Source organism: Rana temporaria, chromosome 5 (assembly GCF_905171775.1).
Source record: "Rana temporaria chromosome 5, aRanTem1.1, whole genome shotgun sequence".
Taxonomy (NCBI): Eukaryota; Metazoa; Chordata; class Amphibia; order Anura; family Ranidae; genus Rana; species Rana temporaria.
The window spans coordinates 397,969,309-397,989,224 of record NC_053493.1 but is presented as its reverse complement, the minus strand read 5'-3'; the positions used below and the strand labels follow the sequence as shown (position 1 = coordinate 397,989,224).

The 19,916-nt window shown below is 43.9% G+C and overlaps 1 protein-coding gene across 1 annotated transcript in view; it reads left to right on the top strand.

The window, feature by feature from the left end:
- The window catches only part of ASAP1 (ArfGAP with SH3 domain, ankyrin repeat and PH domain 1), a 329,695-nt gene that overhangs the window by 182,618 nt on the left and 127,161 nt on the right, over nucleotides 1-19,916 (top strand). Inside the window, 4 exon segments of the mRNA XM_040354975.1 lie at nucleotides 1,629-1,703; nucleotides 8,068-8,117; nucleotides 11,956-12,085; nucleotides 18,143-18,228. Coding sequence (XP_040210909.1) covers nucleotides 1,629-1,703; nucleotides 8,068-8,117; nucleotides 11,956-12,085; nucleotides 18,143-18,228 — 341 coding nt within the window.

Here is a 19,916-nt window from a genome sequence, read left to right as displayed (position 1 = left end):
ATTTCTGTCCATGCAGTTCTGAGATTTACACAGCTCTATCTCAGAACACAACCATGTCTGGAGGGACAGGAGACCTTCTTTTTTAGGTGCAGTTTAGAAATTCTTGTGCGTCTTTTCCCCATCCCCACCTCATGACTGGACAGTGAAAGGAGAAGCAGCAGACTGAAGAGCTCATCTCTCTGTCACTCTGCTCTCTTCTTTTTATTATCATGTCCCTTACCACTGAATAGCTTCTTATGCTGCTTCTCCCGCCTTCTGTGAAGCAGCTTATAATTGGCCTTGTAACAAGTAAAATCCAGCTACTTACATGGCTGTAAAAAACAAAACCGCTTGCTATGGGAGCACCCGAGCCAAGCCGCTGGTCTGTGTGTCCATTCAGATGTGACTCTGCCCCGCCCCCTCTCTCTCCTCATTGGTTCACTGATTTTGAATGACAGCAGCAAGAGCCAATGACGCTGGATTGAGTTAGGCTCAGATGAGTATTAGGGGGGCTGTTGCACACTATGCATTAAAGAGATTAAGGCCCAGATTCTCGTAGATGGGCTTAAAACTGTGCGGGCGTAACGTATCTGATTTACGTTACGCCGCCGCAAGTTTTACAGGCAAGTGCTTTATTCACAAGGAACTTGCCTGTAAAGTTGCGGCGGCGTAGCGCAAATCACCCGGTGCAAGCCCACCTAATTCAAATCAGCCGGGCAGGGGGCGTGGAGCATTTAAATTAAGCGCGTTCCCGTGCCGAACGTACTGCGCATGCGCCGTCCTGAAAATATCCCAGGGTGCATTGCTTCAAATGACGTCGCAAGGACGTCATTGGTTTCGACGTAAACGTAAATGGCGTCCAGCCCCATTCACGGACGACTTACGCAAACAACGTAAATTTTAAAATTTCGACGCGGGAACGACGGCCATGCTTAACATTGGTTGCCCCTCATATAGCAGGGGCAACTTTACTCGGCGCAAATCTAACGTAAACGTCGTAACTTCACTGCGTCGACCGCGCGTACGTTCGGGAATTCGCGTATTTTGCTATATTTGCATACTCGACGGGGAAAACGACGGAGGCGACACCTAGCGGCAAAAAAAAAAAATGCATTTAAGATCCGACGGCGTAAGTGCCTTACGCCTGTCGGATCTAATGGATATCTATGCGTAACTGATTCTAAGAATCAGTCACATAGATACAACGGCCCAGATTAGGACTTACGACGGCGTACATGGCGTTGCGCCGTCGTAAGCCCTTTGAGAATCTGGGCCTAAGACTTTAGAACCACTTTAAGCTATTGACTGAAGAAATCCATGGGCACAAGTGTAGCTCATGGGATTGTAAATTACCCAAAGTTCTCCTGTAGTGCTGACATGAACTATTTGGGTTGACCAAAAGATGCCCCGGGGGGGCATCTTCCTTGGGCAAAGATTTCCAGAGCCCCCCTGAGGACTCAGGATCAAGATTTTGGATTCTGCAGTGAAACTGGGGTAAGTAAAGTGAACATGTGTTCTGTAGCCTGAAATGCTTGTTGAAAGTATTGTGAAATTTTAATATAGTCAGATGGATTCATTCTGATGGTTGATGGGCTGCTGATGGTTTGTTATTGCACATCCTCTTAATTTTTCATTGTGCTTTTTTGTAGCTCCAGGGTCTAAGTCACAATGTCATCTTTACGCTGGACAGTCTTTTGAAAGGAGACCTCAAGGGAGTAAAAGGGGTGAGTGAAACATTTATAGATGTACTGTATGAAGAAAATCCCATTCTAATGGAAAAGTGAGACATTGTTTTAACCACTTAAGCCCCGGACCAATATGCTGCCTAAAGACCCAAGGGGTTTTTACAGTTCGGGACTGCGTCGCTTTAACAGACAGTTGCGCGCTCGTGCGACGTGGCTCCCAAACAAAATTGGCGTCCCTTTTTCCCCACAAATAGAGCTTTCTTTTGGTGGTATTTGATCACCTCTGCGGTTTTTATTTTTTGCGCTATAAACAAAAATAGAGCGACAATTTTAAAAAAAATGCAATATTTTTTACTTTTTGCTATAATAAATATCCCCCAAAAACATATATAAAAAATATTTTTTTCCTTAGTTTAGGCCGATACGTATTCTTCTACCTACTTTTGGTAAAAAAAAATCGCAATAATCCGTTTATCGGTTGGTTTGCGCAAAATTTATAGCGTTTACAAAATAGGGGATAGTTTTATTGCATTTTTATAAAAAAAAATTTTTTATTACTAATGGCCGCGATCTGCGATTTTTTTCGTGACTGCAACATTATGGCGGACACTTCGGACAATTTTGACACATTTTTGGGACCATTGTCATTTTCACAGCAAAAAATGCATTTAAATTGCATTCTTTATTGTGAAAATGACAGTTGCAGTTTGGGAGTTAAACACAGGGGGCGCTGTAACATTTAGGGTTCACTTTGTGTGTGTTTACAACTGTAGGGGGGTGTGGCTGTAGGACTGACATCATCAATCGAGTCTCCCTAATAAAAGGGATCACTCGATCGATGCGCCGCCATAGTGAAGCACGGGGAAGCCGTGTTTACATACGGCTCTCCCCGTTCTTCAGCTCCGGGGAGCGATCGCGACGGGGCGGCTATAAACGAATAGCCGCGCCGTCGTCCCGGATCGCTCCCCGAGGCTTACCGAACACCGCATGTACAGGGGGGGGGGGGTGTCCCGATCGGACCCCCGACCCACGTCAAGCAGAGGACGTATAGGTACGTGCATGTGCCTGTCCGTGCCATTCTGCTGACGTATATTTACATGAGGAGGTCGGCAAGTGGTTAAAGACAAGACAGGAATCGCAATTCCAGGATTTTTCCTCACAGGTTCACTTTAAAATGAGGAGCTTCTCAAATAAAATAACTAAATACAAGTTAACACTTCAGTGTGAGAGAAGTAGTTACATTCATCTGACATGACACATTGAAAGGGTACTTGCACACAGTACTGATGTTTGAATATCCGTAGTACTGTCAGGCGTTTATTTTGCTTGTAATTACGCATTTTTGCGTGTACTCCCAGAATGCAGTATTTTAATCAGAGTTGTATTGCATGCACATAAATATTCAAATTTCTACTCTTTTTTTTTTTTTTTTTCTGTACACCGTGCATGTTTATGCCTCTTTGTGTACAGTACAAAAAAATGACCACTGCCCTCACCTACAACTGGCCTTTGCAGCAAGGAGCACATGGAAGGGCAACACTTGCAAAACAAAACCAAAGAAATTCCCAGCTCAACTTACCGACCAGCCTGCAACCAACCATATTATCCTAACAGTATGCGTTAAAAACGGGGGTTTAGTTTGCACACATTTTGCAAATACATACACAAGCTACAGAGCCCTCTGAAGGCACCCCATTATTTTTTGTAGTCCTAACTTTAAATTTTGAGAGCCTCCACAGTGGAAGCGCATGCATTATAATGGATAGGTTGAGGGCAGGTGAGCCTGGAAGGAGCACACCCCTCCTTAAAGGCACTGGCCTTTGCAGCAATGAGCACATGGAAGGGTAACACATGCAAAACAAAACCAAAGAAATTCCCAGCTCAACTTACCGATCAGCCTGCTAACCACCCAAGTTATCCTGTCTAACAGTACAGTAAAACCTTGGATTGCGAGCATAATTCATTCCGGAAGCATGCTTTTATTCCAAAGCACTTGAATATCAAAGCGAATTTTCCTATAAGAAATAATGGAAACTCAAATGATTCGTTCCACAACCATTTTTTCACCAAGTCCTTCAGTTTATAGTCCATATAAAAAGATTCTAGCAATGTGATAGGTTGTGTAACCATAAAATGTCCATCCATAAATGGAAGCTTCCACAAGGGGATAAGAAGCAAAATCCAGCAGGAGCTCCAGAGCATGGGTGCTCAACCTGTGGCTCTCCAGCTGTTTCAGAACTACAATTCCCATGAGGCATTGCAAGCTACTGACTGTTACAAGCATGACTCCCAAAGGCAGAGGCATGATGGGACTTGAAGTTCTGCAACAGCTGGAGAGCCACAGGTTGAGCACCCATGCTTCAGAGTATAAAAGAGAAGAGAGGCGCCTCTAAGTGTAGCAACATGGTTACATTTAATGAAGGTATAACATTTAGCAACTCACATGGTTGATGATTAAAAGGCACATCTAAGTATGCATGTGTAATATACAGTACAGCGCTCAAATAGACTTGTGAAAAAGATCTAAAGTAAATTAATCTTAAATAGACAATATTAAATTGTGAATGAGAAATGATTCTCACATTAGCAAAAAAACAATGAAAGTGACACAAAAAATATAAAAAAGTCCCACTATGTTGAATATGTGAAGAAACATACGAAAAATAAGTCCTTAAGGCAGTGGTTCTCAACCTGGGGGGTCAAATGATGATTTGCCAGGGGTCACCAAATCCTGGGCTGTTCCTGAAGCCCGCACCACTCTCCCAGCCTTCTTGCGGCTGCTCAGCAGGGCTGTCTCTGGAGCCAGTGGCCACCCAGTTGGGCTGTTCCTGGAGCACACGGTCGCCCACTCAGCCTCTTCACAGCTGCCCATTCAGTTCACGGCATGGCTGGGGGGCAGGGACTAGAGGTCCACTGACTGGTGAGGATTGTGAAGTGGGAGGGGCTGGAGGAGACCCTATCTCCTGATTTCAGCATAGATGTCACTGCTACGAGACACCACAAAGTCGGAGACACAGTGGGTAACACTACCTGTGATTAGAGTTGCCATTAAAAGTCCCCACTACAGTTCTCAGATCAGAATGTGACCTTGATTAATAGCACCCAAGTTGGCTCATCAGAACTCCCCCCAGCACTGCCACTGATCCCATTCCCCCTCCATCAAGGAGTAAGAGAAGCAATTAAAATAGAGAATACATGGAAGGGAGAGGAAAAGAGGAGGAGGAGGAAGAAAGAAAAAGGGAGAGAAAGAATAAGAGAAAAAACAAGAGACTACTAGAGAGAGGGATGGGGGGAAAAAACAGGAAATTAGGATAGTGCGAGAAAAAAGGGAAAAAGAGGAGAACAAAGAGAAAGAGTGGCACATCCTAAAATGTACCATATGAGGTTTTAATACCGTATGAGTGGAGGCGACTCAGGAAGCGCTCAATTTCCGTGGGTTAGGGGCGCAAATTACTTGTCTTGCCTTGGGTGCTCACAACCCACGCTACGAAAATAATTTTACTGTTAGGGGTCCCCACAACTTGGGAAATTTTATCAAGGGGTCACGGCACTAAAAGGTTGAGAACCACTGCCTTAAGGGGTAAATCCAAATAGGCACCCAAAGAGAGAGATTGAAGGATAGGGAAAACTTCATCCACCAGGAAGGCACCCAAAAAGTGGTATTGTAGTCTCCTTACCCTGTCAGTGTGACCACCATTATAGTGATCTCAGCAAACCTGAGGATTTTAGGTCTCCCTCTGTGGAATGTGTGAGGTGGTGTCTGTGGTTAATTCTCAGCTGCTCCGCTGTTTTCGGTGCTGTTTTCGGTACTTCCGGCTGGTGACCCCTCAAGAAATGTATACACTCACAGCCCGACTCCTTCTGTCACTACTACTGACATCTAAGTATGCAGGCATCCGGGGGAAAGCACCTCTCTTCTCTTTTTTATCCTCAGTTGTGACATGACGCTACTCTTATATCAAGACATCGCTTGTATATCAAGTCAAAATTTATTTAAAAAATTTGCATGTCTTGCAAAACGCTCTCAAACCAAGTTACTTTGAAAACAAAGGTTTTACTGTATGTGGTACAAACAGGGTATTTGTGTACAGACATATTGAAAACAATGCTCTGCATTTATATTAATAAAACAAAATTCCTGTATGCCTCAGGGCCAGTTTACGCTGAGGGATTCGCTGTGCATTACTGTGCAATTCACATGCTGTTTTGTGCACTGCGATTTCAGCCTCTTCTTTTTAATGGGCTGAAATCACACTGCACCAAAAGTAGTGCATGCATGGCTTTTATAAACTTACTGCAGCTAGATTGCATGGCGCTTCTGTACTATGCCATCTGGTGTGGGCAAATGCAATGGGTTGGCTTCCTGCGTTTGGGGTGTCATTAAAGCGGAGTTCCGGCCACAATTTCACTTTTTAAATATAAATACCCCTGTAATACACAAGCTTAATGTATTCTAGTAAAGTTAGTCTGTAAACTAAGGTCCGTTTTGTTAGGTTGTTACAGCATTTAGACACTTCATAAAATAGAAATTGACTGGGGCCATCTTAACCACTTAAGCCCCGGACCAATATGCAGCCTAAAGACCCAAGGTGTTTTTACAGTTCGGGACTGCGTCGCTTTAACAGACAATTGCGCGGTCGTGCGACGTGGCTCCCAAACAAAATTGGCGTCCTTTTTTCCCCACAAATAGAGCTTTCTTTTGGTGGTATTTGATCACATCTGCGGTTTTTAGTTTTTGCGCTATAAACAAAAATAGAGCGACAATTTTGAAAAAAAAGCAATATTTTTTACTTTTTGCTGTAATAAATATCCCCCAAAAACATATATAAAAACATTTTTTTTCCTCAGTTTAGGCCGATACGTATTCTTCTACCTATTTTTAGTAAAAAAAATCGCAATAAGCGTTTATCGATTGTTTTGCGCAAAATTTATAGGGTTTACAAAATAGGGGATAGTTTTATTGCATTTTTATTTTTTATTTTTTTTTTACTACTAATGGCGGCGATCAGCAATTTTTTTCATGACTGCGACATTATGGCGGACACTTCGGACAATTTTGACACATTTTTGGGACCATTGTCATTTTCACAGCAAAAAATGCATTTAAATTGCATTCTTTATTGTGAAAATGACAGTTGCAGTTTGGGAGTTAACCACAGGTGGCGCTGTAGGAGTTAGGGTGCACCTAGTATGTGTTTACAACTGTTTGGGGGTGTGGCTGTAGGAATGACGTCATCGATCGTGTCTTCCCTATAAAGGGAATGACGCGATCGATGCGCCGCCATAGTGAAGGACGGGGAAGCCGTGTTTACACACGGCTCTCCCCGTTCTTCAGCTCCGGGGAGCGATCGCGACGGAGCGGCTATAAACAAATAGCCGCGCCGTGGTCCCGGATCGCTCCCCGAGCGGACCCGACCTCCGCATGTAGCGGGGGGGGGGGTCCCGATCGGACCCCCCACCCGCTAATAGGCGAGGACGTACGTGTACGCCCATGTGCCTGTACGTGCCATATTGTGGACGTACATTTACATGCGGGGGTCGGGAACTGGTTAAGTGTGGGCATCATGAAGCCAGACTGTATGACTTCCTGGATTTCAGCCTTGCAGATCTCGCACATGCTCAGTGCTGCACAAGCGGTGTAATAGGTTTCAGATCAGGTTTCAGCACCTGTGCTGTCCAAGTCACATGATTCTTCGAGACTGGGGAGTGCACAGACTCCTGGAAAGTTACACCCACTACATTCCCAGGAGTCTGTGCGGTGTAGGTTAGGAAGCTTAAGCACCTAGGTGCAGGAAGAGGGAAGATATCCTATTCTGCCTAGCAACAACACTTTGAAGGCATCTAAAAAAAAAAAAAAATTCTTAAAGGACTAATGACATTTTTTTAAAACTACTGATGTAATGTTATATTTATGGGTGGAACTCCACTTTAACTTGACACCTACTGCAGATTGCAATTGCAGTGCATTTTGAATGTTGTGCAGGAATTGTGACATGGGAGGTGGGTTTCCTGCAGTGCTTTCTGGTGTGAACGGGCCATTAGCTGGTGCCTTACCCACTACACTGCATCTTGCTGATTGGCAGCATAGATTATTTAGATCAGGATACTAAAGCTCTTGCTTCATCATGGGAGCAGATTTTGCTGGTTCACGTCTCCTAAAGGAGGATGACTGACCAGTTACAGAAATACAATTAAAATCCACACAGTATTTTTTGTAAAATTTTTGTCGTTTTATGTGGCATGATGTGTTCATTCTAGAAACCTATTGGCTTATTGCTATGTATTATTATTATTTTCTTTCTTAAAGCGTTTTGGTAGCCATAACAAAACGTACATAAAAAGGTCAATACAGCATGGCATTACAGAATTTTATCATTTCTTTTGCTTGTTTTTTTCTTTCAAGGATCTCAAGAAGCCATTTGACAAAGCCTGGAAAGATTATGAAACCAAATTGTAAGTCTAAATATGTTGTTTTAATTTTCTTTACTGAATTCTGCTTTCTTTAGTAAAGTGATGACTATTTATTGATTTGATGAAGTGAGTGGGGAAAAGATAAATTGTCTGTCCTGCTCTGTCCAAACTCTAAGGCCCCTTTCACACTAAGGAGTTTTTCAGGTGGTTTCACACTGAGACGATGCACTGGCGGGAGGGAAAAAAATCTCCTGCAAGCAGCATCTTTGGAGCGGTGAGAGGAGCGGTGTGTAGAACGCTCCTTCCCATTGAAAACAATGGGACACTGCTGTAATACTCTGCAGAGGCGCATTCCCGGCGGTATTAACCCTTTTTCAGCCGCTAGCGGGGGTTAATACCACACCACTAGCGTCCGAATACGCCGCAATTCCGACGGTATAGCGCCGCTATTTTTAGCGACGCTATACCGCCACCGCACATACCGCTCCAGTGTGAAAGGGGCCTAAAGCTGAACCCAAATGTATCTGAGCACTAAGGATGAGCTCCGGCGTGTTCGCATGGAACACGTGCAGAAGCCCGCCAGGAAGTCAGCACCCGTGCTGCGCTAATCACAGCCAGGCAGACATTGTCCGATGCTCGGCTGCAGAGATTGGGAAATGTCTGCCTGGCTCTGATTTGCGCAGCGCGGGTTCCGACTTCCTGGCAGGCTCTGCACGTGTTATATGCGAACACGCCGGAGCTCATCCTTACTGAGCACCACAAACTGATTGCCTGCATTTGCCTACAGATTGGGTTGGAGCATCGTTCAATATATCATCTAGCGATCACTAGATAACACCTGGTCTTGTCTTGGAGATTACACAGGGCTCAGAACTGTCATTGTGGACCAAAGTGGAAACGTTGGGTGCCAGGCAGCCAATCACCAAGCACCACTGATGTTGCATGAGATTTAGAGGAGTGAGTCAGATGCTGTTTCAACACAAACTGTTGAAAAACACCCCCTAGTATTTTTATCTGCGGCCTTCTTGAGTAAGGGCAGATGACTCCTGTAGCAATTACTTTGTAGAATCCCTTTGTCCTTAGCTCAGGCATGCAGACAGGAGGGTGTGCTTAGCTAAAAAAAAAAAAAAAAAAAAGCCCCTCCTCCAGATGAAATAAAATAAATGCCCTTGAAGACTCCTGTGATGCATGACATTTTGCGCTAGATTTAAAAATGGGTAATGTTGGTTGAGAGACATTATTTTGGCTTCAAAAGATAAAAATAAAAAGATTTAGTTTGATTTGGCTTTTACGCTACTTTCACACTGGGGCAGGCTTTGGCGGTAAAGCAGAGCTTTACCACTGTAATGGCCGCTCTTTTCGGCCGCTAGCGGGGCACTTTTATACACCGCTCCTGCACCACCCGAAAAGATGCTGCTTGCAGGACTTTTTCTAACGCCCTGCAAGAGCACCGCTTCAGTATGAAAGCACTCGGGCTCTCACACTGGGGCTGCAGGTGCTTTACAGGTGCTATTTTTTGCCCAAAAGCGCATGAAAAACGCCTGAAAGGGGTCCAAATCAGATTCATCATTATAGAAGACAAGTCCACTTTTGTCAAAAGAACAGATGTCATTGTAGAAACGACTGCTCTAGGGTTTCATAGCGCTCGGTCAGAAATGAGAAGATTGGCTGGTCCTTGGCCTCAAGCAAGGGTATCATATGTGACCATGGCTGCGGAATCCGAAACCAGCGAGTTTGACAGTTTAGGTATTTTCTGTTGATTTGTGCTGGTAAAACAGAGATGAATACCATAGATAAGATGGTGCGCCCTTTACTGGAATGAACTAGTTACAGGATTTGCATGTCAAGTGAGCAGTGAATTGTCTAATCGTCCGTCTATTCCTTTCCAGTCAGAGGGGGCCCTTCCATTGAGACTATTGAGATTATGTCTAAGGCTGGGTACTGACAAATCTAAATTCATCCGGTTGAGCAGACCATCTGAATTTCACACCTGTGTGTGGCCCTCTCTTCAACAGAAATCGATTGTTAGATAAATGGTGTAACGGTCATGCTAAAAAACATTCATTGATCAGCAGCTGTAGCCGCTGAATGGTGTTTTTTGGCAGCGTCGCGCTGTCTGAGTTCGATGTCCCAGAAGGGGGGATTCCTCCATTCACCATGGCTGAAGGAAAACACAAAGTCCCGGATTCAGAAAGGACTTACGCCGACGTATCTTCTGATATGCCACGTAAGTCCACGGATGCGCCGTCGTATCTATGCGCCTTATTCAGCAAACTAGATACGCCTGAATTTTGGCTTAATACGACCGACACAAGTCTCCTACGCCGTCGTATCTTGGGCGCATATTTACGCTGGCCGCAAGGGGCCCTTCCATTGATTTACGCGTCGAATATGTAAATGACCTAGATATGCCGATTTACGAACGTACTTGCGCCTGTCGCTGTAATCTACGCCGTTTACGTAAGGCGTAGTCCGGCGTAAAGTTATTCCATCTAAAGCAAGGGGTAAGTCATGTTAGGGTATGGACGACGGAACAGCCATCGTATTTTACGTCGTTTACGTAAGTCGTACGTGAATGGGGCTGGGCGTAGGTTACCTTCACATCTTAGGCATTAAGCCGTCGTATCTTGGGGAGTATATGCAACGTGATTCTGAGCATGCACCGTTCGTTCGGCCATTCATTTGCATGGGGTCACGGTTCATTTACATGTATCGCGCTCTCCTTCAACCTACTTTGAATTAGGCGGGCTTAAGCCGGCCAATTTACGCTACGCCGGCGCAAGTTTGGGAGCGAGCGCTTTGTGAATACTGTTCTTGCCTCTCAGAGTTACGTCGGCGTAGCGCATATGAGATGCGCTACGCCGGCACCAAAATACGCCGATCTATGTGAATCTGGGCCAAATTGTCTAAATGTCCAGACATTTGCTGCCTGTGATGCACCTGGTGTGAGCATTGTCGCAATGTGATTCTTCCAGTAGGGGGCAGAAGTGTGCTCTTATGACCATCAATAATATGGTTTCCACTTGTTTTCTTCCACAGTAAAAGAATCATGGACATGATCATAGACTGGCCAAATTCTCAGTGCTCTTTGTCTAAAAGATGTGTGCTTGTCTCCAGTCAATCTCTACTTGCTGAATAGTGTCAGTGCCCTGAGATTTTTCAAAGAGAAGTTCGGGTTTTCCCCCCCAAATTCATACTTGCCAAGGTGTATGCAGCATCTGTCATCTGCTGGCTCTAAGACTGAGAACAGAGCGAGCAAACCCTGCTGATCGCTCGGTTATCAGAGCTCTGTGAGCAGAGTGCTGGTGTCAGACACCGTCTCTCTGCTCTGCCCCCTCCTCGCTCACTGGAGTACTGGGCTGTGGAGGGGGCAGGAGCAACTGGCTCAGACTCGCGGCGGCTCGCTAAGAGGCTGAGCCGGGTGCCAGACCAGGGTTGTGGGCGGGTCCCAACTTTGTTGGGACCTTGGACCAGCTCTGTGACGTCAGCCGACAGCAGGCTTCAGCCCGCTATCTGCTGAAAACGAGACACAGGAGTGCAGAAGGAATTGCACTCTTGTGATCCAAAAAAGCCAAACAAGCTTAGACTGATCTGATCTTCTTTTTATTTTTATTATTGTCTTCATATATTTCCTTCTTCTCTTCTTCTTTGAAATGTCCTTGTGCTGAATAGAATAGCATTCTTTGAAGCCATCTGAATACAGTCATTATCCATTAAAATGTCATTATAATTCTCCTTTTATTTCTTTTTATTCCACTCAAATGTGGTTTTGTAACAATATAAAAAATACACACTTCTGTAAAAAAAAAATATATATATATATCAAAAGTCTTCTAAGAAAAGTAACTTGATGAAAATGTTTCCTTTTTGTTAATTCTAGTACTAAAATTGAGAAAGAGAAGCGGGAGCATGCAAAGCAGCATGGGATGATCCGTACGGAGATTACCGGGGCGGAGATCGCAGAGGAGATGGAGAAGGAGAGGAGGCTGTTTCAGTTACAGATGTGTGAGGTAGGTGCTCATCTGCATTCACTTACACATGGCGCAGGGTACTTTGGGCTGAGAGACACTCAGGGGCTGTACTGAGGACAACTGGCTGGTAAAAAATATATATATATATATATATATATATCTCTATAGAGAGAGAGAGATATCTCTATATATCTGTAGAGATATACATATATATATATATATATATATATACATACATATTTTTTTTTAGCCAGATCAATCTTAAATTTTGCTTATGAATAGTAGTTTTTTGTGGTGTGAACAGATTAAAGGAGTTGTAAAGGTACAATTTTTTTTTTATCCTAAATAGCTTCCTTTATCTTAGTGCAGTCCTCCTTCACTTACCTCATCCTTCCATTTTGCTTTTAAATGTCCTTATTTCTTCTGAGAAATCCTCACTTCCTGTTCTTCTGTCTGTAACTCCACACAGTATATAAAGGGGAAAAAAGTCGCGCTAAATGTGTCTTTTAGTATAATGCACTGAAACCTGCGTGCAAAAATGTAAGTGATAAATAATGAAAACACTGTGAACAACAACAGAAAAAATAAGAAGTTTAGTGCACAATTATGGATAAACCATAATCCACCATGGAGTCCAAAACTGAAGAAGAATGATCTCAATCAATATTCTCCCAGGTGTAAATGATCCCCAAAACGTCCCAAGAAAGAGTGATGATAGAAGCACCTCCACCACGATCACACGCTGCCTCTTACCGGAACTATATGATCTCCTAATTACAGGAGATCATATACAGCTTATAATGATGTTAATCCTTAAGACGTATCTCCAGCCCGGGACAATCACAGTGATGGATGGCCTCAAACAATATGCCGATAAGGAATATATAGGAAGGAAGAGGGAACTCACATAGCATAAAATCCTTGAGTTTTAATGGATAATAAAAAGATGTACACTTACATCAATTCTGTAAACATGAAGCATCTAATAAAAATATGCCAGCCGGCTCCCCGAACATGCAGCCCGTATCCTCCTGGGTCTGATCGCTTGACGCGGTGACGTCAGAACGTCGCCTCACGACTCCACACAGTAATGCAAGGTTTTCTCCCTGGTGTGGAGTGTCGTGCTCGCCCCCTCCCTTAGACAACAGGAGAGTCAGGACGCATGTTGCAGATAGAGAAAGGAGCTGTGTGTTAGTGGGCGTCCTGACTCTCCGGTAGTCCAAGGGAGGGGGCGAGCACGACACTCCACACCAGGGAGAAAGCCTTGCATTACTGTGTGGAGTTACAGACAGAAGAACAGGAAGTGAGGATTTCTCAGAAGAAATAAGGACATTTAAAAGCAAAATGAAAGGATGAGGTAAGTGAAGGAGGACTGCACTAAGGTAAAGGAAGCTCTTTAGGGAAAACAAATTGTACCTTTACAACCCCTTTAACTGCTTCATCTGTTGGAGAGCTTATTCTGTTGTAAAAACAACAGACTTATTGGCCAGATCTAGGTGAAAATAATGGAAAGAATGCCTCAAAAAACGAATGCAGTCACCACATCAAAGGATTGGAAATCTTCAGTTCATTAAATGTTTACTCTGAGTGTAATACCGCTTTAAATTAAAAACAGTTTCACAGGACAGTTTACACATCATCATTACTGTATGGATATTTTTTCAGCATGAAGCATAACTTTTAGGCCCCTTTCACACTTGTGTGACCTGAAAGTCATGCGATTTTTGCCACAATTTTTTGCTCAGATTTTGACACTACTTGAAGCAATGTCTGTGTAATGCTGAGGTCTAGGAACATCAAGTCGCCTCAAAGTCGGACCAAAGTAATACAGGGACTACTTTGAAGTCGCACCGATATGAATGGTACTCAGTCGCAGGACAAGTCGCACAAGTGTGAAAGGGGCCTAAATAATACTTTATCAGAGCAGAAGGTATTCAGATGTCTCTTCCCATCACGCTTCCTTATAAATCATTCTTTGATGCCTCATTGGCCAGAAGCACATCTGGAAATGCTGATGTATAGTGCAAATATAGCCTACTATTATAGAGCCATTTATTCTAAACTGCATACCGCATGCTTTTTGGCAATCATTAGTGCAGTACCTCTTTAAACCCCCCCCCCCCCTTTTTTTCATTTTCCTTTTGAGACCACATCACTTGAGGAAGAATGGTCCCCTGTGTAATTTTACATTTTACATTCTCTAGTTAAATTGCTTTTTTTTTTCTTCTACAGAACCCCTTTCCACACTAATAGCTTAAAAGTACCCCTACTTCCTATACGTGTTTTGTCACAATTTGTAACTTTATCAGGGGATTGGGTTTATTTGAGCTGTTGTAAACAGCCAATTTTTATATAGTACATTTATATTGAGGGCCATACTGACAATGAAATTCGGAAAGAAGAGACTTTAAGTCTTAAAATAAGGTGTCCCTTGCCACCAATTTGTTCCCCAGAATGCTGAGATAGAAACCTTGCTGTATTATAGAAAGGAAAATAATTAGGTGCTTATATGCTAATGTTGGGTCTTTTTTTAGAATAGCAGGTTCACCTGATACAATGATTTTACTGAAAGAGGTTATTGCAGTGGTTCCCAACCTGGGGGTCGGGACCCCCTTGGGGGTCGAATGGGGATTTGCCAGGGGTCACCGAATCCTGGGCTGTTCCTGAAGCCTGTACCACACTCCCAGCCTTTTTGTGGTCAACCAGCAGGGTTGTCCCTGGAACCTATGGCTGCCCAGCAGGGCTGTTCCTGGGGCCTGCGGCCGCCCACTCAGCCTCTCCACAGCCACCCATTAAGTTCATGGCATGGCTGGGGAACAGAAACTAGATGTCAGTTGACTGGTGATGAATGTGAAATGGGAGGAGCTGGAGACCATATCTCCTGATGTTGGCATAGGTGTCACTGCTACGAGATGCCACAAAGCCAGTAAGTAACACAACCTGTGATTATAGTTGCCATTAAAAGTCCCCACTACAGTTCTCAGATCAGCAGATGACCTTGATCAAGAGCACCTAAGTCTGCTGATCAGAACTCCCCGTCAGCACTGCCACTCATCCCAACTCCCGTCAGCACTGCCACTCATCCCAACTCCCGCCAGCACTGCCACTCATCCCAACTCCCGCCAGCACTGCCACTCATCCCAACTCCCGCCAGCACTGCCACTCATCCCAACTCCCGCCAGCACTGCCACTCATCCCAACTCCCGCCAGCACTGCCACTCATCCCAACTCCCGCCAGCACTGCCACTCATCCCAACTCCCGCCAGCACTGCCACTCATCCCAACTCCCGCCAGCACTGCCACTCATCCCAACTCCCGCCAGCACTGCCACTCATCCCATTGCCTTGCCTTGGATGCGAACAACCCACGCTACAAAAATAATTTTACTGTTAGGGGTCCCCACAACTTTGGAAATTTTACCAAGGGGTCACGGCACTAAGTAGGTTGAGAACCACTGGGTTATTGGAATATGTTGTTGTTCCCCATCTATGAAATGTCTTGTGCAGTGTAGAGAGACAGTTAGGGGTTGATTTACTAAAGGCAAATAGACGGCACATTTGAAAGTGCAGTTGCTCTAGAGCAGAGGTGCCCAACCAGTGGCCCGGGACCTCCTGCTCTGGGATAGAATAGAATACTGTTATTAACCTCTTGACCACTGGGCACTTAAACCATCTTCCTAACCAGATCAATTTTCAGCTTTCGGTGCTCTCACAAAAGACATACAACATTGTACCCATATGACATTTTTGTCCTTTTTTTTCACACAAATAGAGCTTTCTTTTGGTGGTATTTAATCACCGTTGGGTTTTTTATTTTTTGCGCTATAAAGGAAAAAAGACTGAAAGACTGAAAATTCTGTAAAAAAATAAATAAATAATTTTTCCCGTTTCTGTTCTAAAATTTTGAAAAATTAGTAATTTTTCTTCATACATTTTGGCCAAAATTTATACTGCTACATATCTTTGGTAAAAATAAGTACAAATTGGTGGATATTATTTGGTCTCTGTAAAAGTTTAGAGTCCACAAGCTATGGTGCCAATATCTGAAAATTGATCACACCTGAAGTACTGACGACCTCATTTATTGAGACCCTAACATGCCAGAAAAGTACCAATACCCCCCAAATGACCCCTTTTTGGAAAGAAGACATTCCAAGGTATTTAGAAAAAGGCATGGTGAGTTTTTTGAAGTTGTAATTTTTTCCCACAATTCTTTGCAAAATCAAGATTTTTTTTTTTTTTTTTACAAAATCGTGGAATGGTGCCAAACTACGCTACTTAACCACTTAACGACCGCCGCATGTACATGTACGTCCACAGAATGGCACGTACAGGCAGATGGGCGTACATGTACGTCCCTGCCTAGACGTGGGTCGGGGGTCCGATCGGGACCCCCCCCCCCCGCGCTACATGCCGAGGTCGGAAATCGTCGGGAGCGATCCGGGATGAGGGGGCGGCTATTCATTTCTAGTAACCCCCCCCCGCGCGCGATTGCTCCCCGGAGCTGAAGAACGGGGAGAGCCTTATGTAAACACGACTTCCCCGTGCTACACTGTGACGGCTGCATCGAATGTGTCATCCCTTTTATATGGAGACACAATCGATGACGTCAGACCTACAGCCACACCCCCCTACAGTTGTAAACACACACTAGGTGAAACATAACTCCTTCAGCGCCCCCTTGTGGTTAACTCCCAAACTGCAACTGTCATTTTCACAATAAACAATGCAATTTAAATGCACTTTTTGCTGTTAAAAATGTGTCAAAATTGTCCGATGTGTCCGCCATAATGTCACGGAAAAAAACGCTGATCGCCGCCATTAGTAGTAAAAAAAAAAATACTAAAAATGCAATAAAACTATCCCCTATTTTGTAAACGCTACAAATTTTGCGCAAACCAACCGATAAACGCTTATTGCGTTTTTTTTTTTTACCAAAAAATATGTAGAAGAATACGTATTGGCCTAAACTGAGGAAAAAATATGTTTTTTTTAAATATATTTTTGGGGGATATTTATTATAACAAAAAGTAAAAAATATTGCATTTTTTTCAAATTGTCGCTCTATTTTTGTTTATAGCGCAAAAAATAAAAACCGCAGAGGTGATCAAATACCACCAAAAGAAAGCTCTATTTGTGGGAAAAAAAGGACGTCAATTTTGTTTGGGAGCCACGTCGCACGACCGCGCAATTGTCTGTTAAAGTGACGCAGTGCCGAATCGCAAAACCTGGCCTGGGCCTTTAGCTGCATTTTGGTCCGGGGCTTAAGTGGTTAAAAATCCCCATAGGCGACGCTTTAAATATTTTTACTGGTTACATGTTTTTAGTTACGGAGGAGGTCTAGAGCCAAAATGATTGCTCGAACCTGAACGGAACCTGGCGAATAAGTCAGGTCCTGAGTTCACATGTTGCGTCTGAGGCCTTTAATATGAGTACTTTTCTGTTCTTGCTCATTTTTACTTTTGCTTTGTAACTTTTCTGATCTAAATAAAGTTTGAAAACCTTTCACCGAGAGCAAAGATTGTTCATTTCCTTATCAGCAGCCATCTGTACTACTAGGAAATAGTCTCTGGCAGCCTCCTGCAGCTTGGAAGCAAGATATCCGTTTTATGTGATATGACCGGATTCTGTCTTTTAACACATTGTTGTCTCTAAAAGAAAAAAGTTTCTCTTAAAGGTTTTTTTTTTTTTTTTTTAAATGTTAAATTCAAATTTTGTGGGTTGGTTTATGAGACCAAGCGGCTTGAAAAGTTGGTAAACGCGTAGGTAGAAGGTGGTGGGTACAATCCAATTGCATATCCCCGCAGGCAACGCAGTGCATCGTGTTTACTCTTTGCTCTGCTGAATTGCCCGGCTTGTGTTTTTCTGTGTATGGGTGATAAAGAGACTTTATACAATGTTCTTTTTTTTACCATACACAAAGGTATTGTAGCAAACGCTTATTGTCTGTTATTACTATAATTACATGGCAATGATTATTTAATTAGATGCGCGCCGAGATGGAAAAAAAAATTCCCTTGCACTAAAATACAGCTTTGCCAACCCGAAACATAGAGTGTGTAATTACCAACAAAGCTCTGCATTTGTCTTTTGACAGTATCTTATTAAAGTTAATGAAATCAAGACAAAGAAGGGTGTGGACCTGCTACAGAACCTTATCAAGTATTACCACGCACAGTGCAAGTAAGTACCATCTTGTTATCCTATGGGCAGGGGGTGCGATTGTTTGGTGACATTTTCTTGGAGGAGGAAATTCTTGTTTTCCTAACTAGATTACGGACAGCAAAAGGAAAGCAAAAAGATACTCAAGATTTTGAGCTTTGCTTGCAGTTCTTGGGCCGATTCTTAAAGAGGAAATGCAGTCGGCTCACATAATTTGTAATAAAAACATCTTTGCCATTCTGAAGCTTCCCTCCAACCACTTTTGCATTTTTTATATATACTGTGATTCTGTACTTGCCAAACATGCTGCAGAAATCTCCCTAAACTGAGTCTGGCTGCAGCCATCTTAGCGGTGGGCAGCTGAAGCTGCTGCCTGTTCACTTCCTGGATTTACACAGAGACACACCTCCAGCTCTGCAGCTCTCATTGACCCTCTTATGACTCACCCACCCTCCCTTCCTGGCAAACTCTCAAGAGAGAGAGCTGTGCATGATGTCATAAGCCTAGACCAGTGATGGTGAACCTCGGCACCCCAGATGTTTTGGAACTACATTTCCCATGATGCTCATGCACTCTTCAGTGTAGAGGAGTATCATGGGAAATGTAGTTCCAAAACATCTGGGGTGCCGAGGTTCACCATCACTGGCCTAGGCTAATGACCAGACAAGAAACAGGAAGTGGGCTGTATAAGGTATTTACTGGCAGAAAAAAAATGTTTTACTATCCAAAGTTAAAACAACAACAAGGGCAGAAGATTTAAAGCGGAGTTCCACCTAATTATTTGTATATATTTTTTTTTAAAGTCAGCAGCTACAGCTGCTGACTTTTAAAATAAGAACACTTACCTGTCCAGGGCGCCCGTGATGTCGGCACCCAAAGCCGATCTGTCCCTCGCCTCTCAGGTGGAGGCGTCTCCTTCTTCGGTAAAGGAATCAGGAAGTGAAGCCTTGCGGCTTCACTTCCTGGTTCCTTACTGCGCATGTGCAACTCGTGCTGCGCGATATCACTGGTCCCTGCTGTCTTCTGGGATCTGTGTGACCTGTGTGTCACTGTCAGAAATGTGCTTAGCCTGTAAAAAAAACAAATGTAATACAACAGGTAAGGGCCGGTAACAGGCCCAAACAACAGATTTGTTTTCCTCAGGAGTCCACTAAAGATTTGAATACAGTGGCCCAGATTCTCGTAGAATCGCGCAAAACTGCGGCGGCGTAACGTATGTCATTTACGTTACGCTGCCGCAAGTTTTACAGGCAAGTGCTTTATTCACAAAGAACTTGCCTGTAAAGTTGCGGCGGCGTAGCGTAAATCCTCCGGCGCAAGCCCGCGTAATTCAAATGAGCCGGGTAGGGGGCGTAGAGCATTTAAATTAGGCGTGTTCCCGCGCCGAACGTACTGCGCATGCGCCGTCCCTAAAATTTCCCGACGTGCATTGCGCTAAATGACGTCGCAAGGACGTCATTGGTTTCGACGTGAACGTAAATGGCGTCCAGCCCCATTCACGGACGAGTTACGCAAACGATGTAAAATTTTCAAATTGCGACGCGGGAGCGACGGCCATACTTAACATTGGATACGCCACCTAGGGGGCATGTTTATCTTTACGCTGCGTATCTCTTACGGAAACGGCCTATCTTTACTGCGACGGGCAAGCGTACGTTCGTGAATCGGCGTAACGACTCATTAGCATATTCTACGCCGACCTTAATGGA